Source organism: Hylobates moloch, unplaced genomic scaffold (genome assembly GCF_009828535.3).
Source record: "Hylobates moloch isolate HMO894 unplaced genomic scaffold, HMol_V3 SCAFFOLD_24, whole genome shotgun sequence".
Taxonomy (NCBI): domain Eukaryota; kingdom Metazoa; phylum Chordata; class Mammalia; order Primates; family Hylobatidae; genus Hylobates; species Hylobates moloch.
In genome coordinates this window covers 25402471-25419756 of record NW_026652299.1, presented here as the reverse complement: position 1 = coordinate 25419756, position 17286 = coordinate 25402471, and the positions used below count along the sequence as shown (strand labels likewise).

General features: G+C 37.6%; 2 protein-coding genes across 9 annotated transcripts in view; one reads left to right on the top strand and one right to left on the bottom strand.

The window, feature by feature from the left end:
* The window catches only part of PTPN4 (protein tyrosine phosphatase non-receptor type 4), a 224592-nt gene that overhangs the window by 132983 nt on the left and 74323 nt on the right, over positions 1-17286 (bottom strand). The gene's annotated exons all lie outside the window — the stretch shown is intronic.
* On the top strand, positions 7668-9433 carry LOC131382416 (uncharacterized). Of its 3 annotated transcripts, none has more exons than XM_058434307.1 (4): positions 7668-7889; positions 8259-8390; positions 8518-8911; positions 9235-9433. In XM_058434307.1, the coding sequence occupies exons 1-4, from the start codon at positions 7816-7818 to the stop codon at positions 9298-9300; spliced, it is 666 nt and encodes a 221-aa protein (XP_058290290.1). In that variant the 5' UTR covers positions 7668-7815; the 3' UTR covers positions 9301-9433. The 3 variants fall into 3 exon arrangements, with proteins under 3 accessions (XP_058290290.1, XP_058290292.1, XP_058290291.1); XM_058434309.1 differs by having other exon boundaries at positions 8189-8390; XM_058434308.1 differs by having other exon boundaries at positions 8082-8390.

Here is a 17286-nt window from a genome sequence, read left to right as displayed (position 1 = left end):
CTTTAAAAGATGAAGGCAAAATAAAGACATTCACTTCCACATAAATGAATACCGAGAGTATTTGTTGCCAGCAGATCCACCTTACAAGAAATACCAAAGGAAGTTCTTCAGGCTGAAAAAAAGTGACCCCAGACAGTGATATGAATTTACATGAAAAACCAAAGAGCACTGGTACAGGTAAATGAGTAACTATAAAATAGAGTATCTCCGGCCAGGCGCGGTGGCTCACACCTGTAATCCCAGCACTTTGGGAGGCCGAGGCAACGAATCACCTGAGGTCAGGAGTTCGAGACCAGCCTGACCAATGTGGAGAAATCCCATTTCTACTAAAAATACAAAATTAGCTGGGCGTGGTAGCGTATGCCTGTAATCCCAGCTACTCAGGAGGCTGAGGCAGGAAAATCACTTGAATCCGGGAGGCGGAAGTTGCAGTGAGCTGAGATCACGCCATTGCATTCCAGACTGGGCAACAAGAGCAAAACTGTCTCAAAAAAAAAAAAAAAAAAAAGAAAGAAAAAATATATATATATGAGTATCTCCTTTTTTTCTTAACTGATTTATTATAGTATAAATAGTATAAAACCATATGTGTATATATATACTCTATATATATTGTTTTTTATATGTATACATATATATGTATATGTATATAATTATAGTGGAATCAAAGCTGTTTTGGCCTATGGAAATGATACCAGATGGTAACTTGAATCTATAGAAAGAAATGAAAAGCACCGGAAATGATCAATAGAAGGCTAATATACAATTTCTATAAATACATACTTGCTCTCCTCTCTTCTCTCAGCTTACTAGACATAGAATTACATAAATCACATAAAGTAATAATTACAGAGTATATTTTTGGGTTTGTAATATATGTATATATAAGAATAATAGCACGAGAAGGGGAGAGAAGAAATTGAGCCATATAAAGTAACATTTCTATATCTCACTGTAATTAAGTTATTATAAGCCTGAAGTATTTTGATAAGTTAAGATGTATCTGGTTAAGTCTTAAAGCAACTAGTTAAAAAAAAAAATTGAAAAAAACCATTAAAGGAATTCAAATGTTACACAAGAAAATATGCACTGAATGCAAAAGAAAGCAATAAAGGAGGAAAAGAGAAACAAAAAAAAAAAACCAAAAAGTAAAATAGTACAAATATAAATCCAACCATATCAATAATAACATTAACTGACATAACAAAAATCAATCAAAAGGCAAGGATGTCAGACTGGTAAAAAAAAAATAATAATAATAAGACACAAGTATATGCTGCCAAAGAAAGACACACTTTTCTTTCAGAAAAGTTATACTGTAAGGAAGGTGGAACAGCTATACTAATATCACACAAAGTTTTAAAAGAAAAATGTTACTAGAGACAAAGAGGGAAATTTTATAATGCTAAAGGTCGTTCCATCAGAAGATACAAACATAAAAATATATGTACCTATAAAACAGACAATTCAATAATGGTTGGACACTCCCACACTCAACTTTCAATAACATATTAAACAACAAGGCAGAGATCAGTAAGGAAATAAAAGACTTGGAACAATGCCATAAACTAACGAGACCTGACTGACAGGTCAGACAGAACACTCCATCCAACAATAGCAGAATGGGCATTCTTCTCAAGTGCACATGAAATATTATCTACAATAAACCATATGGTAGGCCATGAAATGAACCTCAGTAAATTTAAAGGAACTGAAATAATACACAACATATTCTCCAACAACAAATGGAATCAAACTAGAAATCAGTAACAGAAAGAAATTTGGAAAATTCACAAATATGTCGATATTAAATAGCACACTCATAAATAACCAATGGGTCAAAGAAGAAATCACAAGAGAAATTAGAAAATACTTCGATATAAATGAAAATGAAGGTAACAACATATCACATTTGACGGGATGCAGGTAAATTGGAGAAAAATTTATAGCTACAAATGACTGCATAACAAAAGAAAATATCTCATATAAAGAATCTTTTACCTGAAGACACTATACAAATCTAAACCCAAAGCACAAAGAAAGATTACTGCAGACATGTATAAAATAGAGAATTAAAAAATAAAGAAAATCAACAGAACCGAAAGTTAGTTTTTTGAGAAGATCAGGAAAACTAATAAACCTTTAGGTAGACTGAGAAAGAATAAAAAAAGAGTAAAAAGTTACTAAAACCAGGAATCAAAGAAGGTACATTAATACTGAAGTTACAAGGGGAAAAAAGAGATATTAAGGAACATTATGAACAAATGTATGCTGATAGACACTGTAGATGAAATGGACAAATTGCTAGAAAGACTCAAACTACAGGTATTAACTCAAGAAGAAATACAAATTTTAAATATATCTATCATAAGACTGAATTAGAAACAACTTTTCATAAAGAAAAAATCAGATCTAGATGGTTTCCCTGGTGAATTTAAAGAAAAAAATTACATTTAAAGAAAAATTCATACCAGTTCTTGACAGACTATTCTAATAAAACTCACATATTCCACCATATTTAGTTTGTTTAAAATTTATTTGTTTGTGGTAATCCACTATATTAACAGGCTAGTGAAAAGTCACATGATCATATCAATAGACAGACAATCATTTTTAAAAATGCAACATTCGTTCGTGATAACTTTTAGCAAGTTAGTAATAGAGAACTTTCCTCAATGTGATAAAGAACATCTATGAAGTCTCACAGCTAACATCATATATAATAATACTTAATGCTGTATTTTGATTATAATTGTTACATGAATCTAGACAAGTAAAAAGTAACACATCCATGCAGATACACACACACACACAAACAAACGAGAGATGTAAAACCTGTTGATACCTATAAAAGATCTGTAGATGGTACCAATGTCAATTAATGGGACTTTAATATTGTACCACAGAGAGAAGATGTTACCACTGGGCCACTGGGAGAAGCTGGGTAAACAGTAAATGAGACCTCTCTGTACTATATTTGTAACATCCTGTGAACCTACAATTACTTCAAAAGAAAAAGAAAAACAAAACAAAACAAAACAACCAAAACCCTACTCTACACATGTCTATCAATAGTAGGCATTCAATAACTATTTTATTGTATCATGAGTCCACCTGAATTTTTCTGTTTTCTATAGCTTTTTTTGAGTTGTCATCTTGTGTTGAGTGGGTTTCCACCATGAAAACGGTTGGCCATGAGTTAATAACTGTTATAAAGCTGGATATACAGAAGTTCATTTTTATAATTCTTTCTGCTTTTATATGCTTACAACTTTCCCTAGTAAAAATCAAAGTAATAAGGCCATGTGGTCTCTTTCTTAGTCTTGAACCCTACTAATGCCTTTAAAGACTTCAAAATATTTCCTCTCAAAAGAGAATTCATTAATTTTAAGACTTTTATTGAGCCTCTGTTATTTAGTAGACCTTATACTAGGACCTGATGCACACGTGCTTCCTTAGATTAGAAATACAATATAATTCATCAAAAACAAAACAAAACAGAAGTTCCACCATTTATAAACTGTGACCTTAGGCAACCTTCCTTATCTTTCTGAGTTTCACTCTACTCCGCTGCAGAACAGATTAAAATCTATGAGAGGAATAACTGAAATCATATGTTGTAAATTGTAACAAATTATAATTCATTCTTAGTTTGCTTAAATGTTGAGAGCAGATATTTCCATGAATTAACCTGGTATGAATATGGATTCATTCTCCTCAAGTTCCCAGGATCTTTTCTTACAGATAATGTCACCCTGAATCTAGTTAAAATTAGTTACCTCAAACACCAGCAAATTTTAACACCAAAACTATGAAAGAAACAACAGCAAGCTTATGTCTTCTTAACCAACTTGTCAATCAATAATGCTATTTTTCCACCATTTACTGTGCTAATCTGATTAAGTAGTAAAAACCCATGATTATTTACTTTAGAAGGCAGCTGAGTAATGAGCATGGGAAAGGAGAAGAAACAGATACATTCATAAACTGGCACAGAACATAAATTGTGTAAATCTACACAAGCCTTTTAGATGGGAGTGTGTGACTAAGATAATTGAAAATGTAAATCCCTTTGAGCTAGCCACTATACTATTAGTACTACAGCTGGAGAAATAGATATATATGCATAAATACATCTCTGCTTCACTGCAATAGAAAAACACATGCATTCAATGGAATATCTGCAATCATTGAAAAGAACCAAAAAGATTCTTTGTATGCAGAAAGCATACAAAAAGAGGAAAAGTAGCAGGTAACAGAAAGCAGGAAGTATTCCATGACTCCAACTCTAAGAATATATAATATATACATATACACACATACACACAGACACATACATATATGTGTATATATGCTTGCATATGCAGAGAACGTGTGGGAATACACAAGTTTATTCCAGTAATGTGTAAGCACAAGGGTTTTTAACTTTGTATTTTACACTTTCAAACCCTCTAGGGTTTTATTAATGAGAAAAAAAAATTTTCAAAATAATTTTTAAAATTATGATCTGGTGGGCGGTTAAAATATAAGAAAATATCCAAAGCAATTGCAACAAAAGCAAAAATTGACAAATGGGATCTAATTAAACTAAAGAGCTCTGCACGAAAAAAAAAAAAAGCCTATCAGAGTAAACAACCTACAGAATGGGAGATTTCTGCAATCTATCCATCTGACAAAGGTCTAATATCCAGCAGCTACAAAGAACTTAAACAAATTAACAAGAAAAAAACAAACAACTCCATTAAGAAGTGGGCAAAGAAAATGAACAGACACTTCTCAAAAGAAGACATACATGCGGCCAACCAAAAAGCTTAACATCACTGATCATTAGAAAAATGCAAATCAAAACCACAATGAGATACCATCTCACACCAGTCACAATGGCTATTAAAAAGTCAAAAAACAACAGATGCTGGTGAGGTTGTGGAGAAAAAGGAATGTTTTACACTGTTGGTGGGAGTGTAAATTAGTTCAACCACTGTGGAAGACAGACCTAGAGGCAGAAATACCATTTGACCCAGCAATCCCATTACTGGGTACATACCCAAAGGAATATAAATCATTCTATTGTAGAGATACATGCATGCCTATGTTCATCGCAGCACTATTCACAATAGCAAAGACACGGAATCAACCTAAATGCCCATTAATGATAGACTGGATTAGGAAAATGTGGTACATACGCACCGTGGAATACTATGCAGTCCTTTGCAAGGACATGAATGGAGCTGGAAGCCATTATCCTCAGCAAACTAACACAGAACAGAAAACCAAATACCATATGTTCTCACTTGTAAGTGGGAGCTGGATGATGAGAACACAGGGACACAAGGGAGGGAACAATACCTGTGAGACCTGTGAGAGGGTGGGAGGTGGGAGGAAGGAGAGCATCAAGAATACCTAATGGATGCCAGGCTTAATACCTAGGTGATGGGATGATCTGTGCAGCAAACCATGGCACACATTTACCTGTGTAACAAACCTTCACATGTATCCCTGAACTTAAAATAAAAGTTGGAAATAAAAAGCAAACAAACTATAAAACCAGAAATCACCTGCTGAAGAAAAATGCAAGAAGATTTAAAAAGGAAAAAAAAGTATTAAAAAAAAAGTGTTCACAAAGTCTCCATTGAAACCTACTTCTTCTATTGGTCTGAATTAAATGGACTTCCTGTTTTCCCCTCATACTTTCCACTGGAAGAAAGCCTGTCAATAAGTCACAAATCTACGGTATACTTTCTCAAATTCAATACAACTTACTCTCTAGTAAGCAAGCTGCATACTGATGACAAAATTTTAAATACAGTCAATTAACTAGATGGCTTAGCAAATATATATATTTGCAACATATAGCAAAATGTATATGTCCTGTAATGTATTTTGTACAATAATTTCACATTTGTTGATATTTACCTAAGCACTGAAGTATCTTCAAATACTATTCATAATAAGGAACCTCTAATTACAATAAACACTTGAACACTTTGGTCTGCAGTCTCATATCAGTGTTTGGTTGCCTGCTTGCAGTTTTATTTTTATTGCAATTTTTAAAATGTAAACTAACCAAAAAAAGTATTTTTAAAATTGTTGCTACTTCTGATATGCTTAACAAGTGAACTAAATGATTTTTAAGTATTTCTTGGACAAAGGCAACATTTAGTAATCATATTTATGTGTTTGAAAGTTTTGTCCTCTCATCACTCACTTCAGAAGATTCTGGAAACAATGTCTTGGAAGAGAAATACTATACATACATTATTAGCACTATAAATCTTCTGCGAGTGTAAGAAATGCAATAAATATATATTGAGTATCTACTATGTGTCAGAAACATTGCTAGGACCAAAAATACAAGACTAAAAAAACCTTATGATAGCAAATTCTCCTAAAATTAATATTGTCATGGGTATCATATTGGAGAAGGGGACTTGAGGTGAGGGTATGGGAATGAAAACTAATTAAAATAATTAATTTAATTATGATAAGAAAGCCATGGGGAAAAAACCCTTAATTCACTCAAGAGTGCTAGAAAAACCTTCCTGAAATAAGGGAGTTTTAAGTTACAATTGAAGGATGAATAAACGTTCACCAGGTTTGGAGGCGGGTATTTCAGGCAGAGAGAATAAGCATATAAGAAAACTCACAGGCAAAAGGCAACACTTAACTGTAAGAAAGAGAGATAAATGTAATGGTAAACTGTGGCCAGAACTCTAACATATACCAAAATCCCCAGTAGGCTGTTAAATAAAACAATCAATAAATATTTGGTTAGTTGAGTAAGTGAATGAGTGAATGATAAAATAGCAAATAGAAGCAATTTTAAAGTTTATGTGCTTTTAGTTCCTTTGCCGGTGTTGCAGATTCTTCAGTCTTCCTTATTTCATGAGAGGACCAGCTAGAGAACAAGGCACTTGAAAGAATCTCTAAAGCTCAAGGGATAGTACATCTACAGAGAAACTAATTTACTGGTTACTGTTTCTCTAAAGATGAAGAGACTGGTCCCGATAGATCTTATTTAGCTTTATCACTAGAATTTTAAGTCAATAACAACTGCCAGGCAAAACGAGCTTCTTGTTGGCAGACCAAGTACAACGAGAGATATGTTAAGACAAGTTTGCAGGAAAGACAAAGCAGCAGCTCTGCAGACCTGCAGCAGGGGAAAATACTTTGGAAGGTAGTATGTTTCCAAGCTAAAATGGAAACAATGAATATTAATGTCACAGGATCCATGGGGTGTCACTTCGGCAGCCAGAAACCTCTGTGGCTGGCGGCACCTTCTGCCTGAGTATTGCTCATACCCGCTGGGCTTGTTCCACCCACTTGACCTGGCAGGCTACACCTGGTACATGTGCAGGAGTACATCCTGCACATGCACCCCTGAACTTACAATAAAAGTTGGAAATAAAAAAGCAAACAAACAATAAAACCAGAAATCATCCATTGAAGAAAAATACAAGATGATATAAAAAGGAAAAAAAAAGTAGTTTTAAAAAAAATGTTCACATTTTCTCTTTGAAGTCTCCATTGAAACCTACTTCTTCTATTAGTCTGAATTAAACGGCCTTCCTGTTTTCCCATCATACTTCCTACTGGAAAGAAGCTTGGCTCGCGCTACCGGCCTGGATTCCACACCTGCCAACGGTGAGTCAGGTGCGGAGCAGCGAGGGGTGTGTGGGCGAGTGAGCACAGGGTCCAGCCACTGCGCACAGCCAGGGCAGGCAGCCCCAGGCACTGGCATACGTGCCAGCTCCATGTAAGGCTGTGGCTGGACCAGATGTAACACACGAGACTTCCGATGCGGGCACCTGAATCTAGATGAGGGAAACACGGTTGGTGCCTGGAAGCTTGCAGATGCCAGGAACACAAGAACCCCAAAGAGGGTGTCACAGGTCTGGGTTTCTTTTCAGCTTAGCTACGTAATTAAAAGGGTACCCTAGGTCTGGGTTCCCGGAAGGGCTGCAGCTCTTCTCTCCTTCTCGTTGCCCACAACATGGCGAGCAGGGGGCGTGTTTTAACCCTGTTTGTGTTACAGTTCTGAGTACTGCCATTCAGCGGGTCCACAGTTCTTGTCCTCTGTCCAGGAAGAATTAGGTATGTCAACAACTGGAGGGTGAGCAAGGCAGAGAGGAGTTCACGGAGCGACAGAATAGCTCTCAGGAGACCCACAGTGGGTGGCTCCTTTCCACAGGCAGGTCGTCCAGACAAGTGTCCAGCTCTCAGTGGAGAGGAGACCTATGGTGGGTGGCCGCTTTCCACAGGCAGGTCGACCCGACAAGTATCCAGACCTCAGTGGAGAGGAGACTCCTGATGGGTAGCCCCTTTCCACAGACAGATTGTCTCGAAGAGTCGAGGAGACCTAACCCAAAGTGGGTAGCTCCTTCCCACAGCTGGTAAGTCCCAACATCTGTGTGAATCGGGCTGTTTTTAGGGACTTCAGAAGGGAGGAAGTGCATGCTAACCGGTCATGGGTGGCCATGGGTGGGCCCAGAAAAAGCACTTTAAGTTATCCCCCTCCAGGCTGTGGACTCAACTTGGAACGGACAGCCCAGCCTCCATGCTTCCGATTATCCCTGGCTTGAAGGTGGGGTTCACCAGAAGCCTGCCCCTTTACGCCCAGGAGTCTGTCAGCTTCCTGCCGCCATCAATCATTTCATCCACGGTGCCTAGGCTGCTGGAGCTGAGGGTTGCCTGGAGGCCCGTGCTGCGCCATCCTCAGCCCCCTACAGGCCTCCCTCCTGTGCTCATCAGCGCCCAAAGTCCAGAGGGGGCCGAGGCAGAAGGGGGCTGGTGTGTTAGCACCACCCTGCGCGCACACACACCCAGCCAGGTCGCCACAGCGCCTGGGCTTGGCCTCAACTTTGGAAATTGGAGCAGGCGCTGGGAGCGAGGAGAGACCAGGCAGCGGGAGCAGGTACTTCCAAGCCCACAGGGGCTGAGGGGCTTCCTGGACCCCCTGAGAGCACAGGGACGCCCAGGTCTGCAGCCGTGGCTGGGCAGCTGCAGTTGCCCCCAGAAGGGCAGGTTTCCCACTCTGCCAACTTGGAAAGGGGGCAGGGCTCCCACCTGTTCCCAGCTCCCGCAGGCTCCATGGAGTGCACAGCCCCAGCTGCGCGTCCCCCACTGCAGTTGGTGTCTTTGCAGCGGCCGCTCCAGACAGGCTGCCACTGCCATCACTAAGGCTGAGTTCTTATTTGGCTAGTTAGTAGTCTTGGATGAATTTTTCTTGCTACACAGGCCAGTTTCATCAACCCTAAACTACAAGAAAGACCTGATCAGCAGTTCCAGAGTTCTACTGTGTAATGTCTAAGGCTCCTTGAGTGTCTTGGGCTGAGTTACTGAGAAAGAAAAGTCTAAGAAGGCCAAATTTGGGCTCCTAGCTTTAACTGTAATAACGAACTTGATTTGTCATACACATATAAAGTCTCCATGTGTGTAGTGGTGTATGCATGTATGCGTATCTTCATTGGAAAGACACTTATTTTTAAGTGTCTAAAAACAACTAGTACAGTGATCTGTGAGGTTCCTTCCATATTTCTTTTTTTTTTTTTGAGACGGGGTCTCATTCTGTTGCCCAGGCTGGAGTGCAGTGGCGTGATCTCGGTTCACTGCAACCTCCGCCTCCCGGGTTCACGCCATTCTCCTGCCTCAGCCTCCCAAGTAGCTGGGACTACAGGCGCCCGCCACCACGCCTAGCTAATTTTTTGTATTTTTAGTAGAGACGGGGTTTCACTTTGTTAGCCAGGATGGTCTCGATCTCCTGACCTCGTGATCCACCCGCCTTGGCCTCCCAAAGTGCTGGGATTACAGGCGTGAGCCACCACGCCTGGCCGGTTCCTTCCGTATTTCTAAAGACACTCTCCTGAAGATGGACAGAAGGACTATTTTCCATATAAGAAAAGACATAATTATTTAATAGGTTGGGCAGGTAATTAAGAAAGGCTGTAAGAACCAGTTCATTCCATAATGTTTAGTCCAAAGGCATACAGACTTAACAGTGACTGAAATCCTTCAGATCCTTATAGAGAATATAGACTGATCACCTCACTGAATGAAGAATCCATCATAGGAATACATCTTCATTTGGGGGAGTGATTAATAAGAGAAGGCAGAAACTTCAAGAGATAACATAAATGGCCAGACGCGGTGGCTCATGCCTGTAATCCCAGCACTTCGGGAGGCCAAGGCGGGTGGGTCACGAGGTCAGGAGTTCAAGACCACCCTGGCCAAGACGGTGAAACCCCATCTCTTGTAAAAATACAAAAATTAGCTGGGCGCAGTGGCAGACGCCTGTAATCCCAGCTACTCAGGAGGCTGAGGCAGGAGAATTGCTTGAACCTGGGGGACGAAGGTTGCAGTGAGCTGAGATTGTGCCACTGCACTCCAGCCTGAGTGACAGAGTGAGACTCTGTCTCAAAAAAAGAGATAACATAAACATACTGATTTTGATAAGAAAAAGATTACTTACTGATGGATAACTTAACATTTAGCAGTGGCTTAAGGAAGTGACAATAGACTCCATTTTCTACCCTGAGCTCCTTTATAAAGCAGGAACAAGGGAAACCAAACAATACAGTACTCCAAATACAAAGTATGGACTCTGTCGTTGAAAATGAAAAATGCTGTCTATATGTAAGTCAGTGGAAAATTTTTCACATACAGGATAAGAGCTCTAAGTAAGAGTTATATCTAATGAAGTTAGTAACAACAACAATAGTAATAGCTAAACTTATTCACTGCTTACTATTGCCAGACACTTGTTCAGTGTATATGGATTGACTCATTTAATCATGAAAACAACCCTATGAGATAGGTACTATTAAAACTCTAAAGATGAAAAACTGAGGCACAGGGAGATTACACAGACTTATAAAGATCATTCAGGTCATGAGTGGCAGGACTTATACTCTACCCCAGATTATCAAGCTCCAGAGTCCATGCTTAGAGCCACTATGCAATACTTTGCTTTAAAGACACAGTAAGACACAGTTTTTAACTGTGTCAACAATGGAAGGGTATTATATTTAGTACTCCCACCTGAAGGGGGAAATTCTTTCAGCCAACAATATACAATTGCTTTGTATAGCTTATTTTAAAATACCAACTTCCTTTTCCAGCAATATGGCAGAGTAGATAATCTAGAAATCTCAGCAACAAAATACTTAAAACATGCTGGATGATATTAATAAATACCCTTTTAATTACATAGCTAAGCTGAAAAGAAATGTCCAGTGTGCAGAAAGGAAAAATAGAAGTTGGGTGTAACTGTACTAGGGTTGTCACGGACAGGTTTCTTAAAAAGTAAGCCATGGGAAAGGTGTGTGAATTTTGGGGAGAGGTGATGAGAGGTTGTCTGATGGAAGCAATACTAATGTTCCTCAGTAGAGTAGGGTGACTATAGTTAAAAACAAGTATTATATATTTCAAAATACCCAGAAAAGAGAATTTGAAATGTTCCCAGCACGTAGAAATGATAAACACTCAAGGTGATGGATACTCTAAACATTGACTTAATCATTACACATTCTATGCATGTAACATGCACCGCATATCACATGTACCCATAAATATGTACAAGTATTATATATCAATCAGAAAACAGGTGGGCACTGGAAAAAAGAGAGGGGAAAAATAACCGAGCAATTTGGGTTTATCACAAACAGGTGGAAAAATGTGCAGACCCTGGGCCTAAATAAGGTGAGATACAGAACTAAGTCTTTCCCAGTGAAAGCCCAGAGTCTGGATAGCAACATTTCTCAATGAAAGGTAGACTAGGAGGAGGAAAAATCCTCCCCATAAGTCCAGGATAAGAACAAGTTAAGTTTTTCTGTCTCCACATGGGATCTGGAATGAAGAAGGAAAGTCTCACATGGGTGTGAAGTTTGATTTTACATTATATACTGTTTACAGAACTCCAAAGGTAAAACACTGTTATTAAAAAAAAAAAATTAGTCCAAGGTAAAAATAAAACATCTTCAGGAACACATCCTTAACTCCAACTGAAGGTGATTCACAGAGTTAACACTTACCTGATGACCAGGTCACAATACAAAATTAAAAGACACAAGAGTAATCAATTTATTAACAAGAGTTAGCAGGACTCAATTATATCCCTTTAAAACTTCAAATAATTAGAACTATAGAGATTACAAACTTAAATGATTAAAAGTATTAAAGATACAAAAGGATTTGCTCTATCCAATATAAAAACTTATTTATTAAGCTAAAATAATTAAGACAATATGGATCGGCATGAAGATACACCAAGAAACCATTAGAATAGGAAAAGGGGCCCAGAAAACTGACCTACACAAATGTTATTTACAACAAAGTAGTATTGAAGAGCATGGGAAAGGAAGGTCTTTTTCAATGAGATAACAATAAGCCAACTAGATAGCCACATGGAAAGAATAAAACAATCAAAATCCAAACTGCACCATACCACAAAATTACTTAAAGACGGATTAAAAAGATTAACAACAAACTTCTGACAAGACTAGATTAGAACAATGAAGGAAGTGAAAGAAGCAAATTAAACAAACAGATCAGAATAAAAAAGGGAACAGAATGATAGAGCACTTAGACTTATAACCATTAAAGAAAAACCAGTAAGTGGTTAAAAATCTTACACATAAAAATCATCTGACATTGAAAGCTTTTTATCAAACCTGTGAAGTTCTAACAACCTTCAAAGAGCAAATAATCTCCAGTTTACTTAAACTATTCTGAAGAATGGGAAGGCAGAGAGTGTTACCCAGTTAGTCTTATGATTCTAATTCAAGAGGGAATGTGAGTAAAAGAATGTATAAAGGCAAATCACATGCAGGAAGAGAGATGCAAAAACCTCAAATAAAATATTAGCAAACTGATTTTGCATCACAGTAAAAAAAAAAGGTACAAGAATTTCATGGAAAATTCAATATTGCAAATGCAGTACATGTAATTACTAACATTAACAGAATAAGATATACAAGTATCTCCTTAAAAACAGGGGGGAAATCAAATTGAAAAATCAGTAAGAAAAAAAGTTGATTCTTCACATCATACAGAAAAATTCAATATAAATTTAAAGCACAATTATAAAATTTCTAGAAGAAATTATGTGAGAATATCCTTATATTTTCAAAATAGGAGAAACTTTCTCAGAAAAAGATCCCACAGTGTGAACAATAAAGAAAACAAGTAAATAAATCTGGCTATATTAAAATGAAAACTTTCTGTGCAAATAAAGACACCAAAAAAAAATGACTCCTCTTTTTGACAGACAGTACAGGAGATTATGTATTATAGAAAACTCCCCTCAAATACAATAAAATTGCCAGATAAATTATTTTCAAAACTTTTTGTTTTAGTCTGTTACTGAGCTAGCATGGAAAAAAAAGTAGAAACAAAGATCCAAAGCAAAGTGAAACCAGGGAGGCTACCTAGTAAGACCTGTTAAGGTCAGTTTCTAGTCCTTAAGTTTTCTACCTTCGATTTTGATCACAGAATATACATGGGAATCAAAAGTGATATTTAGGTCTAGTCAGGATGGATATACAATAAGAGACCCACAAGCTTTCTATGAGATACTCTCACAGAGTAAAAGTAAGCAACAAAAAAAATCATACCACATAGAATGGCAAAGAAAAACAAAACAATAACTTAAAAAATAAAATCAAAACTTGTCTGTCTGTTGAGAACTTACTATGATGTAGTCAGAAAACCCAAGTGAAAAAAGAAACTTCAAGTGGTTCTGGTATGATGATGCCAACAGGTTACTTGCAGAAGTAAATAAAAGTCCTCTCTGTAGGAATTCAAAGTTCAACCAGGACTCAAATATTGGCAGAGTATATATAAAAAACATGACCCAGATATATGTTGTCTCAAAGAAACTCAAAATATAATGATATAGGTAGATTGAAAGTAAATGATGAAAATGATTCACCATGCAAACATTAATCAAAAGAAAGATGTGCCTATAATATCAAATAAAATAGATTTCAGAACTAAAGAGTTTAACAGGGACAAAGAATTATTACACAATGACCAAAGGGCCAATCCACCAATAAGACATAGCAATCCTAAATGTATATGCACCAAAATAATATTTTAAAAGAATGTTGGAGAACTCACACTTCCTGATTTCAAAAGTTTCTACGAACCTATAAAAAATCAAGACAACGTGGTGCTTCTATAAGGGTAGACATTGGAACAAAAAATAACAGAGTCCAAAAATAAACTATTCCATTTATTGTTGATTTGTAACAAGAATACCAAGACCACTCAAGTGAAAATGAATTATTGTAGGTGTCCCCAGCCACTAGGCCATAACCAGTATCAGTCCATGGCCTGCTAGGAACCAGGCCACAAAGCAGGAGGTGAGCGATGCGTGGGTGAGTGTTGAGCTAGCAAGCATTACTGTCTAAGCTCCACCTCCTCAAATCAGTGATAGCATTAGATTCTCATAGGAGCATGAACCCTATTGTGAACTGTGCATGAAAGGGATCTAGGTTGCAAACTCCTTATAAGCGTCTAATGCCAGATCTCAGGTAGAACTGTTTCATCCCCAAACCATGCCCTACTGCCACCCTCCATCCATGGAAAAATTGTCTTCCTTGTGGTGCCAAAAAGTTTGGGTACTGCTGAATTATTGTATTAGTCTGTTCTCATATTGCTACAAAAAAACACCCAAGACTGAGTAATCTATAAAGAAAAGAAGTTTAATTGGCTCACAGTTCCACAGGCTATACAGGAAGCATGATGCTGGCATCTGCTTGGCTTCTGGGGAGGCCTCAGGAAACTTACAATCATAGTGGAAGGCAAAGAGGGAGCAAGGTGTCTCATGTGGCAGAAGCAGGTGCAGGAGAGAGAGGGTGAGCCAGGCACAGTGGCTCATGCCTGTAATCCCAGCACTCTGGGAGGCCAAGGCAGGTAGCTCACTTGAGGTCAGGAGCTTGAGACCAGCTTGGCCAACATGGTGAAACCCCGTCTCTACTAAAAATAAAAAATTAGCCGGGCGTGGTGATGGGCGCCTATAATCCCAGGTACTCTGGAGGCTGAGGCAGGAGAATTGCTTGAACCTGGGAGGCCGAGGTTGCAGTAAGCCAGACCGCGCCACCGCACTCCAGCCTGGGTGACAGAGTGAGACTCATCTCAAAAAATAAATAGGGCAGAGGTATTATACCAGATATCATGAGAACTCACTATTGCGAGGACAATACCAAGAGAAATGGTGCTAAGCCATTCATGAGAAACCACCCTTATGATCCAATCACCTCCCACCAGGTCCCACCTCCAACACTGGGGATTACAATCTGACATGAGATTTGGGTGGGTACACAGAGTCAAACCATATCAATTATCATTTCAACAAATGGTGCTGAGACAAAAAGATATCTGCATACAAAAGAATGAATTGGACCCCTACCTCATACCATATAGAAAATTAACTCCAAATGAAGTTTGGACCTAAAATTAATAGCTAGAACTACAAAAGTCTTGGAGGAAAATATACGAATACACCTTTGTGACTATGGCCCATGAAACATTATTATGCAGTACATGACTGCAGTCTCAAAAACAGTGTAACCTACAACGGTTACAACGTAACCACTTGACACCTACTAAGATAGCTATTAAAAAAAAAAACCTGGAAAATAACAGTGTTGGTAATGATATGTATAAATAGGTACCCTGGTACCTTGCTGGTGGGAATTTAAAATGGTGCAGACACCATGTAAAATAGCTTGGCAGTTTCTCAAAAGTTAAACACGGAATTATCACATGATCCAGAAATGCTCCTCCTAGGTATAGACTCCAAAGAATTGAAAACAAAAACTTGAACAGATACTTGTATGCCAAATTAATCACATAAGGAAAAGGCAGAAACAACCCAAGTGCCTGTCAGCAGATGAATGAGTAAACAAAATGTGGTATATCCATACAATAAAACATTATTCTGGAATGAAGAAAAAGTGAAAGTTCTGATACATGCTACATGCTACCTTGAAAACATTAAGCTAAGTGAAATAAGCCAAACACAATAAGACATATATTGTATGATTCTACTTATAACCAATATCTACACTAGGTAAATTCATAGAGAAACAAAGATTAGAGGTTAACAGAAGCTGAGGGGAAAGAATCATGGAACTACTGCCACCTGGCTAGAGTTTCTGTTTGGCAAAATAAAAAAGTTGGAAATAGACATGAAAGGTTATACAACATTGTGAACTTAATTGATACCACTGAATTGTATACATAAAAATGGCTAAAGTGGTAAATTTCATTATATGTATTTTACAACAATTTTTAAAAATTAATTCTGTGATACATAAAAACATTGAACCATACACTTTTAACGGGTGAATCACATCTCAATTAAACCGTTCAAAAAAAAAACACAAAGTAAAAAGCTGACAGTCCTAAAAGAAGAAATGGACAAATCCCTTATAGTAGGAGATTTTAGCATGAGAAAAAAAATCACTGACAAACCACAGAAAGTGAGATAAGAATTGGAAACCTAAATGGTCAACAAATATATGGGAAGAAAAACAAAATGAATAAAGGGTGGTGGATAGTGGACATTCTTATCTTGTTTCCAGTTTCAGGGGAAAGCTTTCAGTACAGTCATGTGCCTCATTAACTGCTTTTCAGTCAATGATAAACTGTTTATACTATGGTGGTCCCAAAAGATTATAATGGAGATAAAAAATTCCTATCCCCTAGCATTTACTATCCTATACTTTTTATTGTAGAGCCTTCTACTTATGTAAAAAAGAAAGTGAAAAGATGTCGGGAAAAGAAAGTGAAAAGATGTTGGGAAAATTCACTAACAGAAGGTAAAACCACAATGAAACACTACAACATAAGCAACAGAATGGCTAAAATTTTAAAATATAAGGTATTGTTGAAGATGTGGGACAAATGTAGTCTCATAAACTGCTGGAGCATACATATCATACCTATAGCCACTTTGGAAAACTGTTTCACAGTGTCTCCTAAAGCTGACCCAGCATTTCCACTCTTAGATAATTGCCCAACAGAAGTATATGAATATATTCACCAATATATGTATTGTAAGACTGTTTAGAGCTACAGTATTCATAGTAGCCCCAAAGTGTACAAATCAAGGGTCCACCAATAGTAAACTGCATAAATTTTGGTATATTCATGCAATGATGCCTCATTATACATTGCTATGCAGCAAATACACCACAATGCTAAGACAAATACACAAACATAAACCAAACAAATATTAATATTACTCATGGTTCTGTGGGTTGACTGGGCCCACATGGCGGTTCT

Coding starts and splice junctions, on each gene's coding strand:
- LOC131382416 (XM_058434307.1), top strand. CDS start 7,816: ATGAGGGAAACACGGTTGGTGCCTGGAAGCTTGCAGATGCCAGGAACA. Junction 8,391..8,517: donor GTAGCTCCTTCCCACAGCTG/GTAAGTCCCAAC, acceptor ATCCCCCTCCAG/GCTGTGGACTCAACTTGGAA. Junction 8,912..9,234: donor AGACCAGGCAGCGGGAGCAG/GTACTTCCAAGC, acceptor CTTGCTACACAG/GCCAGTTTCATCAACCCTAA.